Source organism: Pituophis catenifer, unplaced genomic scaffold (genome assembly GCF_029215685.1).
Source record: "Pituophis catenifer annectens isolate HBS135680 unplaced genomic scaffold, rPitCat1.0.hap2 SCAF_1, whole genome shotgun sequence".
Classification (NCBI taxonomy): Eukaryota; Metazoa; Chordata; class Lepidosauria; order Squamata; family Colubridae; genus Pituophis; species Pituophis catenifer.
In genome coordinates this window covers 121,369,677-121,387,324 of record NW_027256881.1, presented here as the reverse complement: position 1 = coordinate 121,387,324, position 17,648 = coordinate 121,369,677, and the positions used below count along the sequence as shown (strand labels likewise).

The 17,648-nt window shown below is 37.6% G+C and overlaps 1 protein-coding gene across 1 annotated transcript in view; it reads right to left on the bottom strand.

The window, feature by feature from the left end:
- The window catches only part of EYS (eyes shut homolog), an 871,663-nt gene extending 862,295 nt beyond the window's left edge, over window positions 1-9,368 (bottom strand). The window contains exon 1 of the mRNA XM_070932259.1: window positions 9,168-9,368. Coding sequence (XP_070788360.1) covers window positions 9,168-9,368 — 201 coding nt within the window. The remainder of the gene's footprint in view (window positions 1-9,167) is intronic.
- Window positions 9,369-17,648: the final 8,280 nt, after the last annotated feature.

Below are 17,648 nucleotides of genomic sequence, written 5' to 3'. Positions count from 1 at the left end.
CCTTGCCCCACAGAAGCCTCCCCTATCCTATCCCCTTCTCTCCCTCAGCCTTGCCTGACCGAAGCCTTCCCTATCCTATCCCCTAGTTGCTACTGTGAAAGTAAAAATGAAAGTGAAACTCCTCTCCTCTGCTTGTGTTTTGCATTTGGAGCAGATTTCTTTTCAGGTGAGGAAAGGGAGTAGAACTCCTTAGCATCAGAGGGCTCTTTGGAAAGTGAAACAGTATTTGCTGTGTGAGCAAGAAGGAGACAGGAAGGAGCCTGGCCATGGCTTAGCTCAAGTGTTCTGTATTAAAGCTGCTTCCTGCTGTGAAAGTAAAACTGAAAGTGAAACTCCTCTCCTCTGCTTGTGCTTTGCATTTGGAACAGATTTCTTTTCAGGTGGGGAGGGGGAGTAGAACTCCTTAGCATCAGAGCATGTTTATTTATTTATTTGGTTAAATTTATATGCCACCCTTTTCCCAAAGGACTCGGGGGGCTCACAAAAGGTTAAAAACCAAAGAACAATAAAAAATATAATTAATTTAGCATAATTAAAATTCCACAATTTAAAACCCATATTAAAACCAATTAAAAACACCACCAACTAAACAACACACCCTGAGTTGTTTAAAAAGCCACGTCTTTAGGTCCTTGCAGAAGGAGCGGAGGTCAGGAGCCATTCGGAGCTTGGTGGGTAAGGCATTCCAGAGGGTCGGCGCGCTCACCAAGAATGCCCTCATCCTGGGCACCATCAGCTGACATTGCTTGGTCAACGGCACCCGAGGAGGGCTGCCCTATGTGAGCATGCTGGTCGGTGAGAGGCAGGCAGTAGGTGCTCCGTCAAGTACCCCGGGCCCATGCCATGAAGGGCTTTATAGGTAAGCACCAGCACCTTGAAGCGGATCTGGAGGATTACTGGTAACCAGTGCAGCTCGCGCAGGAGAGGTGTAACACGGGAGTAATGGGCAGCTCCTGTAACAACCAGCGTGGCTGCATTTTGGACCAGCTGGAGCCTCCGGGGGCACCCTAAGGACAGCCCCATGTAGAGGGCATTGCAGTAATCCAGGCGAGAGATGACAAGAGCATGGATGACTGTACGAAGTCAGTCTCTGTCTAGGAAAGGGTGCAATTGGCGCACAAGGTGAACCTGCGCAAAGGCCCCCCTTGGTCACGGCGGTCAGATGGTCAGCTAGCGACAGCCGTGAATCCAGGAGGACACCAAGATTGCAAATCCTTTCTGAGGGAGTAAGCAACTCCGCTCCCATCACAAGTGATGTGGCCACTAGATCAGAGGATGCCGGCATCCACAGCCACTCCGTCTTGGAGGGGTTGAGTCTGAGCCTGTTCCTACCCATCCAGACCTGCACCACCTCCAGGCACTTTGACATCATGGAAAAAGCATCCCTAGATTGGTATAGTATGATGTTAATTATAATATAGGAAATACTAATGCTCTGATGGTCATTTTGAATAATCCTTTCTTAGTGAGCACCTAGAAGCCAAGAGGAACATACGTAGCAAATTTCAAGTTTGTAGGCTTTACAATTCTGGAGATTTCGTGATTATGGCGTGAGTGGTTTTCGCTTTTATATATATATAGATGTATGTATGTATGTATGTATATATGTATGTATGCTCCAAATTGTCACTGTACCACACTGAAAGGCTTTTCATCATTTCATAGCCTTTTTTTGTGATTTTTTTTGCTGCTTTTTCTGTTATCATTAGTTTTCTTTTTATTATTTTGTTGTATTGTTTTATTATTTTATTTTTACTGTAAAAAGAGAATGAAAGCCATTCAAGTCCTACTAAATTGGAGTAGCATAGAAGTCCCATAAAAACCACAGTATAGGTTCCCCATGAGTTAAACCCATTCATTCAGTGACCATTCAAAGTTACAACAGCACTTGAATGAGTGGTACTTACGATAGAGCCTCAAAGATCCTCCTCAGGGTAGTAGAAGTCTCAGCATCTTCAATACCTGACAGTCAAGGGGGCAACATACAAATTTAATAAATACTACTACTACTACTGATGATGATGATGATGATGATGATGATGATGATGATGATAATAATAATAATAATAATAATAATAATAATAATAATAATACCACCATTAGCACCAGTCAATGGTATTTGTGATGCATTTTTGAATGTTCAGTTGACTGAGTTTCATGTTTAATGAATAAAGTAAATAATAATAATAAATTAATCCACTGGTCATTATGTAAAAAATATGCCCTACCTGTATCCAAGAAGTCATGGGAACATAAAATGGAAAAAAATGTTGAAACTGAGATGGTGAAGATCTTGTGGGACTTTTGAATACAGATAGATCGTCATTTGGAACACAACACACCAGATATCACTGTTGTTGCGGGCAAGCTATTGATATCACTGTACCAGGAGATGCCAGAGTTGAAGAAAAAGAACTGGAAAAAATCATGAAATATTGTGATCTGGCCATTGAAACTACACGGTTATGGATGAAACATGTAACGGTGATACCCATTGTCATCGGGGCACTTGGTACCATGTCCAAAAATTTTACAAACCACATCAAGAAATTGCAGCTTCCTGCAATAACACCAGTGAAATTGCAAAAAACTGTACTACTTGGAACATCGTATATTTTAAGAAGGTACTTGCTTGATACCTAGGATGTTGGCAGCAACCTGTATCAACTATTAGCACCAGCCAATGGTATTTATGATACATTTTTAAATGTTCAGTTGACTGAGTTTCAAGTTTAATGAATAAAAATATAATAATAATAATAATAATAATAATAATAATGATGATGATGATGATGATGATGATGATGATGATGATGATGTAGCAGAGTAGAAGAGAAAAAAAAGGAGAAAATCACAAAATACAAAACCTGCAAATAGAATTACAATGACCATGGCAAAAGAAAACAAAGATAGTATCAATAATAATAGGTGCCTTGGGTGGAATTCCAAAACAACTGGACCATTGGCATTGACAAATTCACCATCAGTCAATTACAAAAGGCAATTTTGCTTGGAGCATCATACATCCTGCAATGATAACTCTAACACCACCAAAAAAATCTACCTGTCCCAGATCCTTGAAAAGGACTTGATAGGTGGACAAAAATGCCAAATCCAGTCTAAACATCCTGCTGTCTGTGTGATGAACCATAATAATACAAAAATGAACTGTTTTCCATAATGCACTTCTCTTCTCTCTGAACGTCTATGTAACTATTTGATAAAAGGTGGTCATGTATGCACATACCCATCTACCAGATCTTATTTTTGTCCATAACACAAAAACATTTTTATGTGGACATATTGAGCATATTCTTGGTTGCCCAAAGTGAAGAAGAAATATCAAGCAGAAGCAAATAGCAGAATCAGAATTAGAGCACAAAGAAATGTCAAGTAATTATTTGAGGCCAGGTTACTGAAAGCTATATGAAGCTCATTTTAATATAGGATAACTGCTTGCATGAAGTGGGGAAGAAAACAATGAAACTGTCTGGTTGCAAAATATATACTCATTTCTGGAGCATCTCTGCTTTCTATAGGCTTGGGAAAGGTATTTTTAATCTCTTTTACGGGAATTACTTCTGAAATAAAACTCAGTAACTATTGATCAGTAGATGGCAATCTCATAGAAAGCCTAAGAGAGAGCACAAAGAATAATGGGTGTGATTGAAACAGTAAATGTGTCTAATAGCATCTGCTATAAAAACAAAATAATACTATAGTCCTTATGTGGGAACATTTCATGGTCAACGTGCTCCTATGATTAAAGCAAAATTCCCAATAATATTGTGGCTGCGATCTAGGTGTAATATAGATTTAGTTGACAAAGTTTAGGGTCAACGGAATTGTGTGAATAAGAGGACAGATCACATAATTCTGAAGTTTAGCAGAAGACTAGGGTCATTGCTTGGTGCGTGAAAACTTTTCTGATGTTAATGGGAAGGTAATGTGCGCTTACTATTATTCACTGTTCAGGTGTGTGGATTATAACCCCTATCTTTTTTTTATTTGTTTGTTTCTTTATATCACACATTTTCTTTCTTGATTATCATAACAATTGAGATCATAACTGGCAGATGTTTGGAAAGAAAGACTCCAACCTTCCTTGTTTTTGCTTTTTTAAATGGACATAACAGCAAACATTTGATGTTTTCATCAATTGACTGTCTGGCTGATTTGATAGGAAGCCCTCTTGATTAAAGACTTCAACTCCCTGAAATTTTCATCAATGGTTATACTATTTGAGAACTCAGGTTGCTGAAGTCTACAGATCTGGAAAGTGCCTATACTGAAGAAAGCTAGTCTAGGAAATCTCCAGGATTTCTGATTCACTTTATGACTGTTGTTCTTTGGCCTCGCCTATGAAAAGGAGATGAAATAATATAGTGGGTTTTAATCACTATTTGTGACTCATTCTGAAAATAAATTAAAATACACTTCTTAAGTTGCTGTTAAGAAATGTTTTGGAAAGCCTGTAAGATGTAACATTCTACAGTTGCACTTGAAAATATGATGGGAATGGAATAATGGTACTCATCATCCATGTCAATGAATGACTCAGAAATCTATCCATAACAGAGAAAGTTTCACTTCCTAAGAGAAATATATGAGATTGTGTCACTCTTAAGAGAGAGTTGTTGAATTTATCAGTAGTGTCACCATCAACAAGGAGCAGCTTTTCCAGTCCTAGAAATGCCACTTATTGAACTTGAGCTTTTCTGCTACTGAGCATTGCTTCCCCTTCTTACTATATTTGTCCTGTCTCCACTAAGGCCCTATGCTACAGTCAGTCTTACTTAAATTGTAGGACTGATTCTGTCATAATGAGTATTAATTTTTAGTAGGGTGATCCTGGATCAAAATTAAAGATCTACTTCCATTTTTTTTTCATATTTCATATCCCCAATCTCAAGCTGCCATTTGAACCATCAGGGTAAACATGCCAACAAATTATTTACTAATAAAACTGTGCAGAGGATTGATTGATTGCAATCAATCAATTGGTCCTGTGCGGAGGACCAAAGGTAGGAGAACAAGACTTCATCCATCTATTTCTGTGAACTACTGCATTGTGCAATTCTTCAGAAAAAGTTATTTTTGTTTTGTTTCCATGAATCTCACTTAGGTTTCAAGATACTTTGAACATTATTCCTGCTTATATATATTTTTTAAACATAAACAAGAAACAAAATTTCTACACAGATTGGACAAACAGACAGAATATGATCCACTGTAATATAACTCTTCACACAGCGCTTTTGGGATATTCTATTGTTCACACCAAATTAGTTAAGAGGCACATATAATTAGACTCAGAGTTCTGAATTCTTATTAGTTGACAAACAAAATCATATTTGTTGAGGCCATCTTAAATCACAATGTGTCTCTATCATTGAAAGGCAATATGCCTTTACATAATTGGTTTTACGGAATTACATGTGAAAAAATTAAGGTGGCAGCTTGATGGGCTGGCTATCTAAAATGCAGTTCAGTTGTATTGCATTTTTTTTAAAACACTCTTAAAGCTTTTGACAGATATCACAGATGTAACCAACACAGTCTTCACATCAATCAGTTTGTAACAACCGCAAGCATACACAAAAGTTGCTTTTGTCTGTGTCCTGCAAATGAATTTATTTCTTTCACGCCAATTATTTTTGTTATTTTGTGATGAATCTATTAAATACTTCAAGCAATAATTTTGCCTTGTTTTTTGGATTTTCTATTTGTACTTCAGCTTCAGGTCATGATGGTAATATGTGAATTATGTGAAACCTCACATTATGTCCTATCAGTCCCAATATTGCAATGCTTTGCAATATAATTCACGCATCTGACAATCAGATGTCAAGTGCTGTGTAATGAAGTTAACTAATGCATGAATAAATAGTTCAGAAGGTATCTAGCTGAATCCTCAGAAGAGGGAATGGAATAAATGAGACATTTGCATTATATCAATAAGCTTTTAAATGTCTCTTTTTAAAAGCAATAACAATACCACTTTGACTTATATACCACTTCACAGTGCTTTCCAGCCCTCTCTAAGCAGTTTACAGAGCCCACAACAGTCTGGGTCCTTATTTTACCAATATTGGAACGATGGAAGGCTGAGTCAACCTTGAGCTGGTGTGACTTGAACTGTCAAACTGCTGGCAGCCAGCAGTCAGCAGAATTAGCTGCAGTACTCCATTCTAACCACTGTGCCACCACAGCTAAGTCCCAAACAAATCATATTTCTCAGTAAGACATGCAGAGTTAGAGGGGTGACATGTTTATCTTTATACTTTTTCATTATTTTTTCTTCTTCTTTTTAGGTTGAAACAATTTCATTAGTTTATGATATAGCATACAAAGAAAATACAAAAGTAAAAGTAAAAGTAAAACAAGGAGGGGAAAGGAAAAATAAGGCATTGACTTCCAACTCCCTTTGGTGCAGTAGAATTAACATCAAACCTCAACTTTTTACTTTTACATTTCTCGGTAAAACCCAAAATCAAAATTTCATTTTTTTTCCACCTCAAGCACAAAGTACAGAAGTGGTTTCCAAGTAGAAATAAAAGTATTTGTATTTTTTTTTCTTTGATCAAAACAGTCGATTTAGCCATCTCTGCTAACTCCATCAGTTTTTGTAGCCATTCATCCATTGTGGGGATCGAGATGACCTTCCATTTCTGTGCATAAAATAGTCTTGTTGGGTGGCATATTTATCAATTAATATATTATTGATTTGTAACCATTCTAGCATCCTTTACCAATCCCAGGAATCTTTAAATTTTTAATGCTTCAAGCTAAATCCTCTTAAAAACTACGAAGCAGAAATTTTGAAGAAGTGACTCCATTAACTGAATTAGATCAGAATTGGGTTATGACCAGAAAGATATAAATAGTAGAAAATCTACTAGGTATTTTCTCTCTACCAAAAATGTCAGCATTGGATGCTACATGAAATGTGCAGAATGTTGAAAACAATATATATATATATACCAGGGGTGAAATGCTCTTGGTTCAGACCGGATCACCCGATCCGGTAACGATGGAGGCAGGTGGTTCGGAGAATCGGTAGCAAAAATCCCTGCCCCCCGCATTGCCCAGCTGAGCTGCGCAATCATCAGAGGCTTTTTAAATTATTTTTAAAAGCATTTTTTCTACAACCTCTTTGGCCAAAAAAGTGCTTTTAAAAGTAAAAAAAAAAAAAAGCCTCTGATGATCGCACGGCTCAGCTGGGATCATCAGAAGCTTTTAAAAGCATTTTTTTCTACAACCTCTTCAGCCGAAGAGGTTATAGAAAAAATGTTTTTAAAAGGAAAAAAAGCCTCTGCCGATCAAGCAAGTCAGCTGGGATTGTCAGAGGCTTTTTTTTAAAAAAGAAAGCCTCTGCTGATCAGGCAAGTAAGCTGGGATTGTCAGAGGTTTAAAAAAAAAGAAAGCCTCTGCCGATCAGGCAAGTCAGCTGGGATCGTCAGAGGCTTTAAAAGCATTTTTTTTTACAACCTTCAGTGGAAGAGGGTGTAGAAAAAATGGTTTTAAAAGTAAAAAAAAAAAGGTTGGCCACGCCTACTCAGTCATATTACCACCACCACTACCAAGCCACGCCCACAGAACCGGTAGTAACAAATTTTACATTTCACCACTGATATGTACATATATCCACACATTCACAGAATTTAAGATACAGTACTGTATAGTATCCTTTTTTTTATTTTAAAAGATGGTACAACACAAAACATTTGTAAATATGTGAACAGAAATAATTTATATTCCATTCTTTATTCAGACTAACACCTCTTTTAAATCAATCACTTATAATGCATTTCTTACTAACAAAATTTAATTATTTCTATAAGTGCACCTGGAATGAAACAAATTGCCTCATATACTGCATGCATGAACAGATAAAAAAGCTTAGGAGTTAAGGAATTGCTTCAATGATTTTCTTGAATAAACTATTTTAGAATGGAGAAATAAAGTAAGATAGGAGATAGAAAAACATAAATATATGTGTGTAAACTGAATAATTGTCTGCCAGGCTGAGAATGAAAAGAGGTAGTAAAACATTAATGGAAACGGGAATAAACAAACACACACAATTTTGTTACCATAATATACATATATATATATATATTAAGTGTTTTTCTGTCGAAGCACCTGGTCTACCCCAATATGGGAGGGAGCATACTGCTTCCCTTTCGCCTTTCAGCTCCAATCCAGGAGCCTTCAAGCAGTTGCATTCACGACAAACCATTTTATACCAAATTTATATTTTGCTGATAAAGAAAAAATTATATCAAGCTGATAAAGGGAGGAGAACTTGTGGCTCAGAAGTTAATACAACTGCCTAATATACAGTTTGAATCCGAGTAAGGGTAGCTAGCTGATGAGAGCTAAATAGCTTGAAATAGTTCTATACTAGTCTCCCTTTATTTCTTTATCAGCAAAATATAAATTATATATATTCAATCAATCAATTTTATTTATTGATTAGCCCTTTGGGCCATATCAAGTGCAGAATTACAAAGACAAATCATTACAAAGGTTTGGTAAAACAAATTAAGTAAGATTGGAATAACTCGCAATTAAAATACGATTAGAATAAAATATGATCTAAAATAAAATCGGGATAAAATACAATAATTTAAAGTACCATTTAAATATAATTAAAATTATATTATAATGTCGCCCCTGCATCTACCCAATCAGTGTTAACTGCTATTAAAATTACATTGTTAGATCAAGTGGTCATTCTTACAATCTACCGCATTTTGCTGCACCAACTTTGTCCTCCTTCCCATCAACTTTACCACAAATTTAGCAATCCATTTTACCAACTGCAAGTTGGAACCTAACAAACAATATCGCAAAAAGTGCTCTTTAGACTTAGGGGTGCTGGTATAAAAGATCCTGCCCAGTTGATGTTCCCTCAGGTCTGAATATAGGGGGCAATCAAAAATTACGTGGGACGTTGTTTCGACTTCCCCCGTCCCGCATAGACAGACCCTTTCCCTTACAGGAATACCCTTATGTCTACCCCAGAGCATATTTGTTCCAAGTTGGTCCAACCTCAATTTTGTAAAGAATCTTCTCAGGATGGGAAACAAAGGCACATATTTTTCTATTTTGAAAATTTGTTTATTGGCTGATAACCAGGGGCAAATTTTTACTGCTGTCACCTGTGCAATATCCGATTGGGCACTTATGTCCTTAAATCTCTGTGCAATCCAATTTCGGATCTGCCTATAGTCGTACCGCTGCCAATTTAAAGGGATACCAGAGCTAGATACCTGCTTCAGAACTCTTGATAACCAGTTATATTTATTACTTGAGATAATCTGCTCCATTAGCGCTAATTTTGGTAACCTCCCTTCCTCCATCTCGATTATTCTCAACCAATAATAAACAGTCTTCAACAAGGCCCTAGTGCCAGTCGCATGGACTCCTGTTTCTGCCCTTACTACACATGATGGGGTTCCGGGGGACACTGCCAAAATTCTCCTCAGGAACTTATTTTGAGGGGTTTCCAGCCCAGGCAGCTTAACTGACCCCCATATTTCTGCCCCATAGGTAAGTACTGGTTCGATTTTCGCCTGGAAGACCTTTAGCACTGGGATTAATGAAGATGGAGTTTTCTCTAAAATAAGTTTGTTTAATTGAGCCATCCGAGCCATAGCCTTCCGAGCTCCGGCTTTTACCTGCTTATTCCATTTGCCATTTGTCTGAAATACTAGCCCTAAATAGGTAAATGACTGAACTTGTTCTATTCTTCTGTCATTTAAAACCCATCTCCTTATATTTTGTTGCCTGCTAAATATCATTACCTTTGATTTCTCTATATTAATTGTCAGGCGATTTTTTATACAATATGCTGCCAACCTCCCAAGTGACCTTCGTAGCCCCACCTGTGAGGCCGACAACAAAATTATATCATCGGCATATAACAAGCAATTGACCTGTCTTGTTCCTATACTAGGCCCATGGAGTGATGTATCTTCCAGACATTTTGGAAGGTCATTTAAATATAAGTTAAAGAGTGTTGGGGCTAAAATGCAACCTTGTCTGATGCCCTTTTTTAGTAGGATTGCATTTGTTACCGATCCTGTCCTATTCACTCGAACTCTTACTTGGGTTTCCGTGTATAACAGTCGAATTAAATATAACAATTTATTTTCTATTCCCATAGCCTCTAATTTATCCCATAAAATTTTTCTATCAATTGTATCAAAGGCTGCCTTCAAATCTATGAATGCCACATACAGAGGTTTTTTCCAAGACTTAAACTTTGTTATTAGATGGTCCAGCACAAAACAATTATCCATAGTAGATCTTCCGCTCCTGAAACCTGACTGCTCTTCAGCTAAAATGTTATTTCTCATTATCCAATCCTCTAATTTATGAAGCAAATGCTTAGCATAAATTTTTGCTGAAATATCGATTAGACTAATTAATCAAAAATTATCTGGGTTATCTCTAGAGCCTTTTTTATGTAAGGGGATAATTATTGATGAACGCCAACTAGCAGGAATTTTCCCTGTTCTATTGATAAAAGTAAAGAGACCCGCCAGGACGGGCGCCCACCAGGCTATGTTATCTTTAAATAACGAAGCCAGGAGCGCATCCTGTCCTGGAGAGATATATATATAGCTAAAGAGAAATAAATATGTATGTATGTATGTATGTATGTATGTATGTATGTATGTCTTTGGTTATTGGTTATTTGGTTTTCTCCCGCGTAAAATTGGAAGTGTCTTGGCGACCTTTCAACGAAGTCTCATTCATCATCTTCAGGCTGGTGTCTTCAGCTTCGTGCTTCTAGGAGCATGAAGCCGAAGACACCAGCCTGAAAATGAAGATGAAACGTTGCCAAGACACTTCCAATTTTACGCGGGAGAAAACCTGAATAACCAAAGACCTACATACAAACACCCACGAAAACCTCAGAAAACATATAGATATAGATATAGATATAGATATAGATATAGATATAGATATAGATATAGATATAGATATAGATATAGATATAGATATATATAGACACACACAGAGAGAGACAGACAGACAAACATATATACACACACACACACACCAGTGGTGGGTTGCCCCCGATTTGGTCCAGTTCTATAGAACCAGTAGTAAAACTGGCGGGAGGCTCCGCCCACCCACCATGACGTCATCATGGGTGATCTGCACATGCACGTGCCCAAGCAAAGCAAACTGGTAGTAAAGGTAAGTAGAACCCACCCCTGACACACACATACATAAGTGCTCTATTTTTGCTGACAGAGGGTTGCAGGAGGCTGTCACTGCCAAAAACGGAACTCGGGAGCCTGTTTTCACTGGCAGAGTACTCGGATTAGACTAAAAGATAGCACTAAGGCACTGACCATAGCAGCACAAGAACAGATACTAAACACCAGATCCACAGAAGCAGAGGTCTACCACATTAGACAGGAACTGAAGTGCAGACAGTGCTACCAATCACCAAGAGAAGTCCAGGAGATATATGGACACAGATGCTATGTTATCTTGACATTTATGATCAGATTATAAATAGTAAGCATTATTTAAGTTGAATAATACAATATTACTTTTCCCCATTTGAACAAGATGAGCTGGCAAAATGTATTTAAAATAGAGATAATATACAATGGATAATTTCAGGGAAGATCATTCACATCTATATTAGATGCATTATTGTGCTTATTAGTGTTTCATTTTGATTGGATTTTGCCCTTGTATGCTTTAGTTTGATTGGTTTTTAAATCTTTATTATTTTATATCACTTTTGTTAATACTATAAAGAGAAATAAGTGCACAAGCATCATACACCATGAAAAAGTTTATAAAGTAAATTGACAATATTTGTCCAAGGCTTGAATATTAGTTCAAGCCTTGCATGAGTTTATAATTTAAGTAGGCAGTTGTCTCAGCCAGAGAAAATGTCATGCCAGAAGTAATAGTAATAGTTAATTAAGCAACTCTATCTCACAGCTGAATCTCAAGTAAGGCTCCAGCTCTTATTGTCCTCTTGCTAATTCAAATACAATTCACTTGGTTGGTGATTATTGATAATTAATCAGACTACACATCTGCAAACTTCACAGCTTTTCCAACAGGATTATTTGCTGAATGGAAATGTGGTGCTATAAATACACGGACATTGTTGTGTTGATTTCCAGAGTCATTACTGAGGGCATAATCAATATCAAGCCAATCAATTTCAAAGCAGTAAACATTATTAGGATGACATCATTTCTTCCTAAAGATTGGCTGCTTGACATGAGCATCCAGACAGGTGTCCAATAATGATCCAATAGCTATCGCCAGACTTCTAACGGCTTTATAGACCAGCAGAACTCAGATATATCAGGATGTAGAATACCTGGGACAAAGTTAAGAATTAAGGTAAAAACATGATACTTTCTTGGGTTTCTCTCTGACTCAGCCTACAGTAATTTTTGCATACAAAGCAGGGGTGAAATCCAGCAGGTTCTGGAGAACTGGTAGTGGAAATTTTGAGTAGTTCGTAGAACTGGTAAATGCCAACCTCTGGCTCGCCCCAGAGTGGGATGGGAATGGAGATTTTGCAATATCCTTCCCCCAGGAGTGGGGAGGGAATGGAGATTTTGCACTATCCTTCCCCTGCCATGCCCACCAAGCCATGCCCACCAAGCCACACCACGCCCACCAAGCTGTGCCCACAGAACCGGTAGTAAAAAAAATTGGATTTCACCACTGATACAAAGGGTCCAAGAATCAGTCCTAGGAAACGCTTATCTCTGAAATTCTGTAAGACAACCATCATTCAGCATTAATACTATTGAGTTACATGGACCAACTGTTTGATGGACTATAAAACAGCTTCCTGTATTCCCAAATCCGCTCACTGCAGATTATGTTTTGGATTTAATTTCATTTCAGCAGTAGCAGGTAGTGCTCTAACAGTTCCTGCCAACACAAATCAGAAATTGAATGAACAAAACTACCTCCACACATGAAAAACAGCCATGCAAGAAGGACTGGCTCTTAAGATTTCTTTCCAGTCTGACAATGCAAAAAGATCTGATGATGAGCCAATAAGAAAATTTTGAGTAGTTCATAGAACCAGTAAATGCCAACCTCAAAAAGGAATTAACCACTGCCTAGACTCAATCATGTGCCCTCTCCCAGGCAGTCTTGACCAGCTAGGACTGGCACAGTTTGAACATAGAAGTGGCCAAGCTAACATGTACAAGAACCCTGTTCACTTCCACAAGTTCAACAGGTTCAAACTCTCCCTGGTAACCATGTTATGTTATGTTATGTTATGTTATGTTATGTTATGTTATGTTATGTTATGTTATGTTATGTTATGTTATGTTATGTTTATTATATTTGTATACCGCCCTTCTCCCGAAGGACTCGGGGCGGTGAACAGCCAGCAGATAAAATACAAAAAATACAAAATTTAAAACAATATTAAAATCCAATTAAATTAATTTGGCCCACAGTTAAAACACCCCTATATTAAAATCCATAATTTAACAATTTAAAATTAAAACGATTTAAAAAAGTTAGGTCAGGTCAGCCCGGCTTGATGAAACAGAAACGTCTTTAGGGCACGGTGGAAAGTGCGCAGGTCCGGGATCCGCCGTATCTCCGGGGGCAGCTCGGTCCAGAGGGTAGGTGCCCCCACAGAGAAAGCTCTCCCCCTGGGGGCCGCCAACCGGCATTGTTTGGCCGACAGCACCCTGAGGAGCCCCTCTCTGTGGGAGCATACTGGTGAGTGGGAGGCTACCGGCAGCAGAAGGCGGTCTCATAAATACCCGGGTCCTAAGCCATGGAGCACTCTAAAGGTGGTAACCAATACCTTGAAGCGCACCCGGAAGACCACTGGGAGCCAGTGCAGCTCGCGCAGGAGAGGTGTTACATGGGAGCACCAAGTCGCCCCCATAACCACCCACACGACCGCATTCTGGACCAGTTGGAGCCTCCGGGTGCTCCTCAAGGGAAGCCCCATGTAGAGACCATTACAGTAGTCCAAGCGGGACGTGACAAGGGCATGAGTGACCATGCATGTGTCTCCAGGCACCGGGACATCACATCAAGGGCATCGTTGGGGTGGTCCGGGGTGGAAATGTACAGCTGAGTATCATCAGCATACAGGTAACACTTCACCCAGAAACCACGGATGATTTCACCCAGCAGCTTCACATAAATGTTGAACAAAAGGGCCGAGAGAACAATGCAGGATCAGCTCCTACAACCTCCACTGGTCCTGCATCAAGGCTAGCATTCAATGCAAAGCACATCTGGGCCACTTTATCCACCAGATGCTTAGCATATTCATCACAGTGACCCTGAAAATCTAACCCAGCATTACTCCCGCCTAGAAAGGTTGGAAATAGGCCCCTGGGTGGCTACTTGCGGATATAATAAAGGCAGAAAAATATTACATTTGCTCACCCTTACTGTCACGAATTACACCATAAATTATCCTATAATTATAAATTATAAATTTATTATTTATTATAAATATATAATTATTCTTCTATTTGTACCTATTTTATGTATCCAATCCATGCTTATACTTATTACCAAATACATTCTTGACAATTAAAATAAATAAATAAAATAAAATAAATAAGCAGTTTATTTTCTTTCAAATGAATATACTGCCTGACTCCAGCAGCCCTGGCAGATCTGCCATGTCAAATTTGGTTATAACTTAAGTGTGTGTGTGTGTGTGTGTATGTGTGTGTGTGTGTGTGTGAATGGTCTCTCTCTCTCTCTCCCTCCCTCCCTCCCTCCCTCCCTCTCTCTCTCTCTCTCTCTCTCTCTCTGTGTACATGTCTATTCATCCACTGTGTTCTAACTATACGTCAATGCAAAATGCTAAAGAGTCAAAGCATTGGATCTTCAATATTTTGGTAAAGAGTAACTTTATTTTAGTTTGAAAGGTGAAGTGCCTTTAAACATTCTTATCCATGATCATGCTGGCTCACATAATCATAACACCTTCAGAAAACAAGTGGTATTTTTCGGGTACCACAGGTAATGGCTGCAGCATTTAACCATCTTTCACAGTTGTTCACATTGTTCACATACGATGGTGATTATAAAGGAACTTCATGACTAGTCCTCACTTTTATAATTTTTACAGGTCTGTAAAGCAAAGGAAAACTGAACTAAAATGATAAACACATGTGTGGTTTCACTTAGTGACTGTGTCGCTTAACAACCAAATTACCAGTCTCCATTGGGGTTGCTAAATGAGGAATACCTGTAGTGGCTTATCTCAGTGAATAAAATTGTATTTTACAGAATAGGAGATAATATAGAAAGTTATTACAGCTTAAAGCATATTATAATGTATCAACATGCTACTTCTTGAACAACTGCAGACCTTCATCACATTATTCTGACATGAATGCATCATTTATTAGTACAGGAGAATAATATTAAAGTCTCTGCCTTATCATTTTCTTTTTTAAAAAAAAATAAATTTGCATTGAACTTATAACATTCTTTTCATTATTATTAATTATGCAAAGTGCTTTAAAAATATTGTCCATCTTGCCTACCATGCATTTCTCTATGGTGCCTTAAGCTTGACTTAACAATTTTCTAAATGTCTCACTTCTTTAATTATCTAAAATAGCCTGAGGTCACACTTTACAAAATTTGTGTAGGCGGGATGTATTAAAAAAAAAAAAACCAACGTTTTAAATAGAATAGAAAGTTTCTAAATGGATCTAAGTGTGAAGAAGGTTTTATTCTGAGAAAAATTGAGTTGTCACTGTAAGATACTTAGATGAGAACTTCTTTAAAAAAAAAGCTGATGAAAGATTAAGAAGAGAAAATAGATGAAAGGGAATTGTCTACCCTGGCTTGTAAGAAAGTGTTGACATTTTGTGCTGTTACCTTCCTGAACACTTTTATTGTCTTGTCTCTTATTGGATTTCCTTACTTGTTAGACTTCTCGTTCCCACAGGGAAATATTTATCAAATTAACAAAGCAATAAAGGGCTCAGACAGGAAAACAACAAATGTTATAGTTGTACAGCTTAGATTTCTCAGTTCTGTTGGTCCTAACCTCTCCTCCCCGCCTCCCCCCCCCCGGCTTGGCAATCTGGGAAATTATAATTTGTAGAGTTCATTTTGAAAGGTGACAGTTACTACCTTTAAACAAAAAACAGATTTGGATCTCCCGTATATACTCTTTCTTGAGAACAAATTTAGTGAGCTTCAGATTTCTTTTCAGCATAAAATGGATCTGCAAACTTAAACTGGATTCCAGGAGGGGGGGGGGAAAACCAAAAACAAATAAAGGTCTCAGAGGTGACGAAGGATTGTGTAGAACAAAGGCAGTGATAGAGGATCCAATCTAGGGCCAAGTGAAATAGTTTTTCATTTCTGTCACAAAAACTTTGTTTTTGGAATCAACAGACATAGCACTCCATTTTCAAATAAAATCCTGTATTTGCCCTTACTGCTTCAAAAGGTATTCATCTGTTATAACCAAGGACCAAACAAGATCAGAAGGTGGGAGATTTGTCTTGCTTCTGATTTCACAAGAGGTTGGCAGTTATTGGCCAAGAATAATATGACAAGTATTTGGTGACATGTGAAACTGATATAGTTTCACTGATAATCTGTCTTCGGTTCCCAAGTCTCAAAACGTGGTGATCATGGAAAAATGATGTTTCACTTTGGTAACCAAAGTGAACCAACCAGCTCAGCAGAGACTAAAATCCAGGATTTTAGGTCAACAGAAGTCTTTGAAGAATTTGAAAGCAGAATAGATCTATGGAAATCTACAAAGAACCAACACTGGATGGAAACAACGGAGGGAGGAGTTGAGACCTGGGATTGACAAAAGCTGGGAAGAATGAAAATCATTGAATAGTCTGTGCCCAGGTACAACAAGATCCAGAGACACTTTGAACAAATGCAGCTATCCAGTTGCTTCTACTCTTTACAATTGTGACGACATGCAGACAACAACCCATATGTATACCTGCCCTCAGTGTACACTTGAGAACCTCACGGTTGTGTCATGGAATGTTGTAATTATTGCAACATTAATTGTTTCTGGGTAAAATGTGTTTAATTTGTAAAGATTTTAATCTTGTATTTTATATTTTAAATGTTATGTTATATAAATATGCCTTATTTTAAACAAAAAAATTTATTGTTTTTAAAATTCAAACAAATCAAACAAATCACTTATCTAATTAAACATTTGTGCAACCTCCCCCTTCCCTCCCCCCTCCCCCGACTTCCCAGAAGAAAAACAGGGTATAGGTTTTACCAAACATACGCTAAAATATGCTAAATTAATGCAAGACATTAAAACTCCCTAGACCCCTTAACTCCCCTTCCACAGATTATTCATCAACCTCCCTTTAAACACAAAATAACATATAATCCTTTAGCCCTAAGAATTTTTTTTTTAAAAAAAAACCAATAACAAACACTAGTAGATAATACATACTTAATCATTTGGCTATTCCTCCTGCTTTTGTTCTCAATATTCAAATATTTTTAACAATAACTAAACCTTAATTAATCATTAATTGAACTCTCAATTCATTTAGTTAATCATTGTAATTAATCATTAATACATCAATAATTAGACCAGAAAAAATTAATCTTCCCTTCTTCCTTTCTTTCTA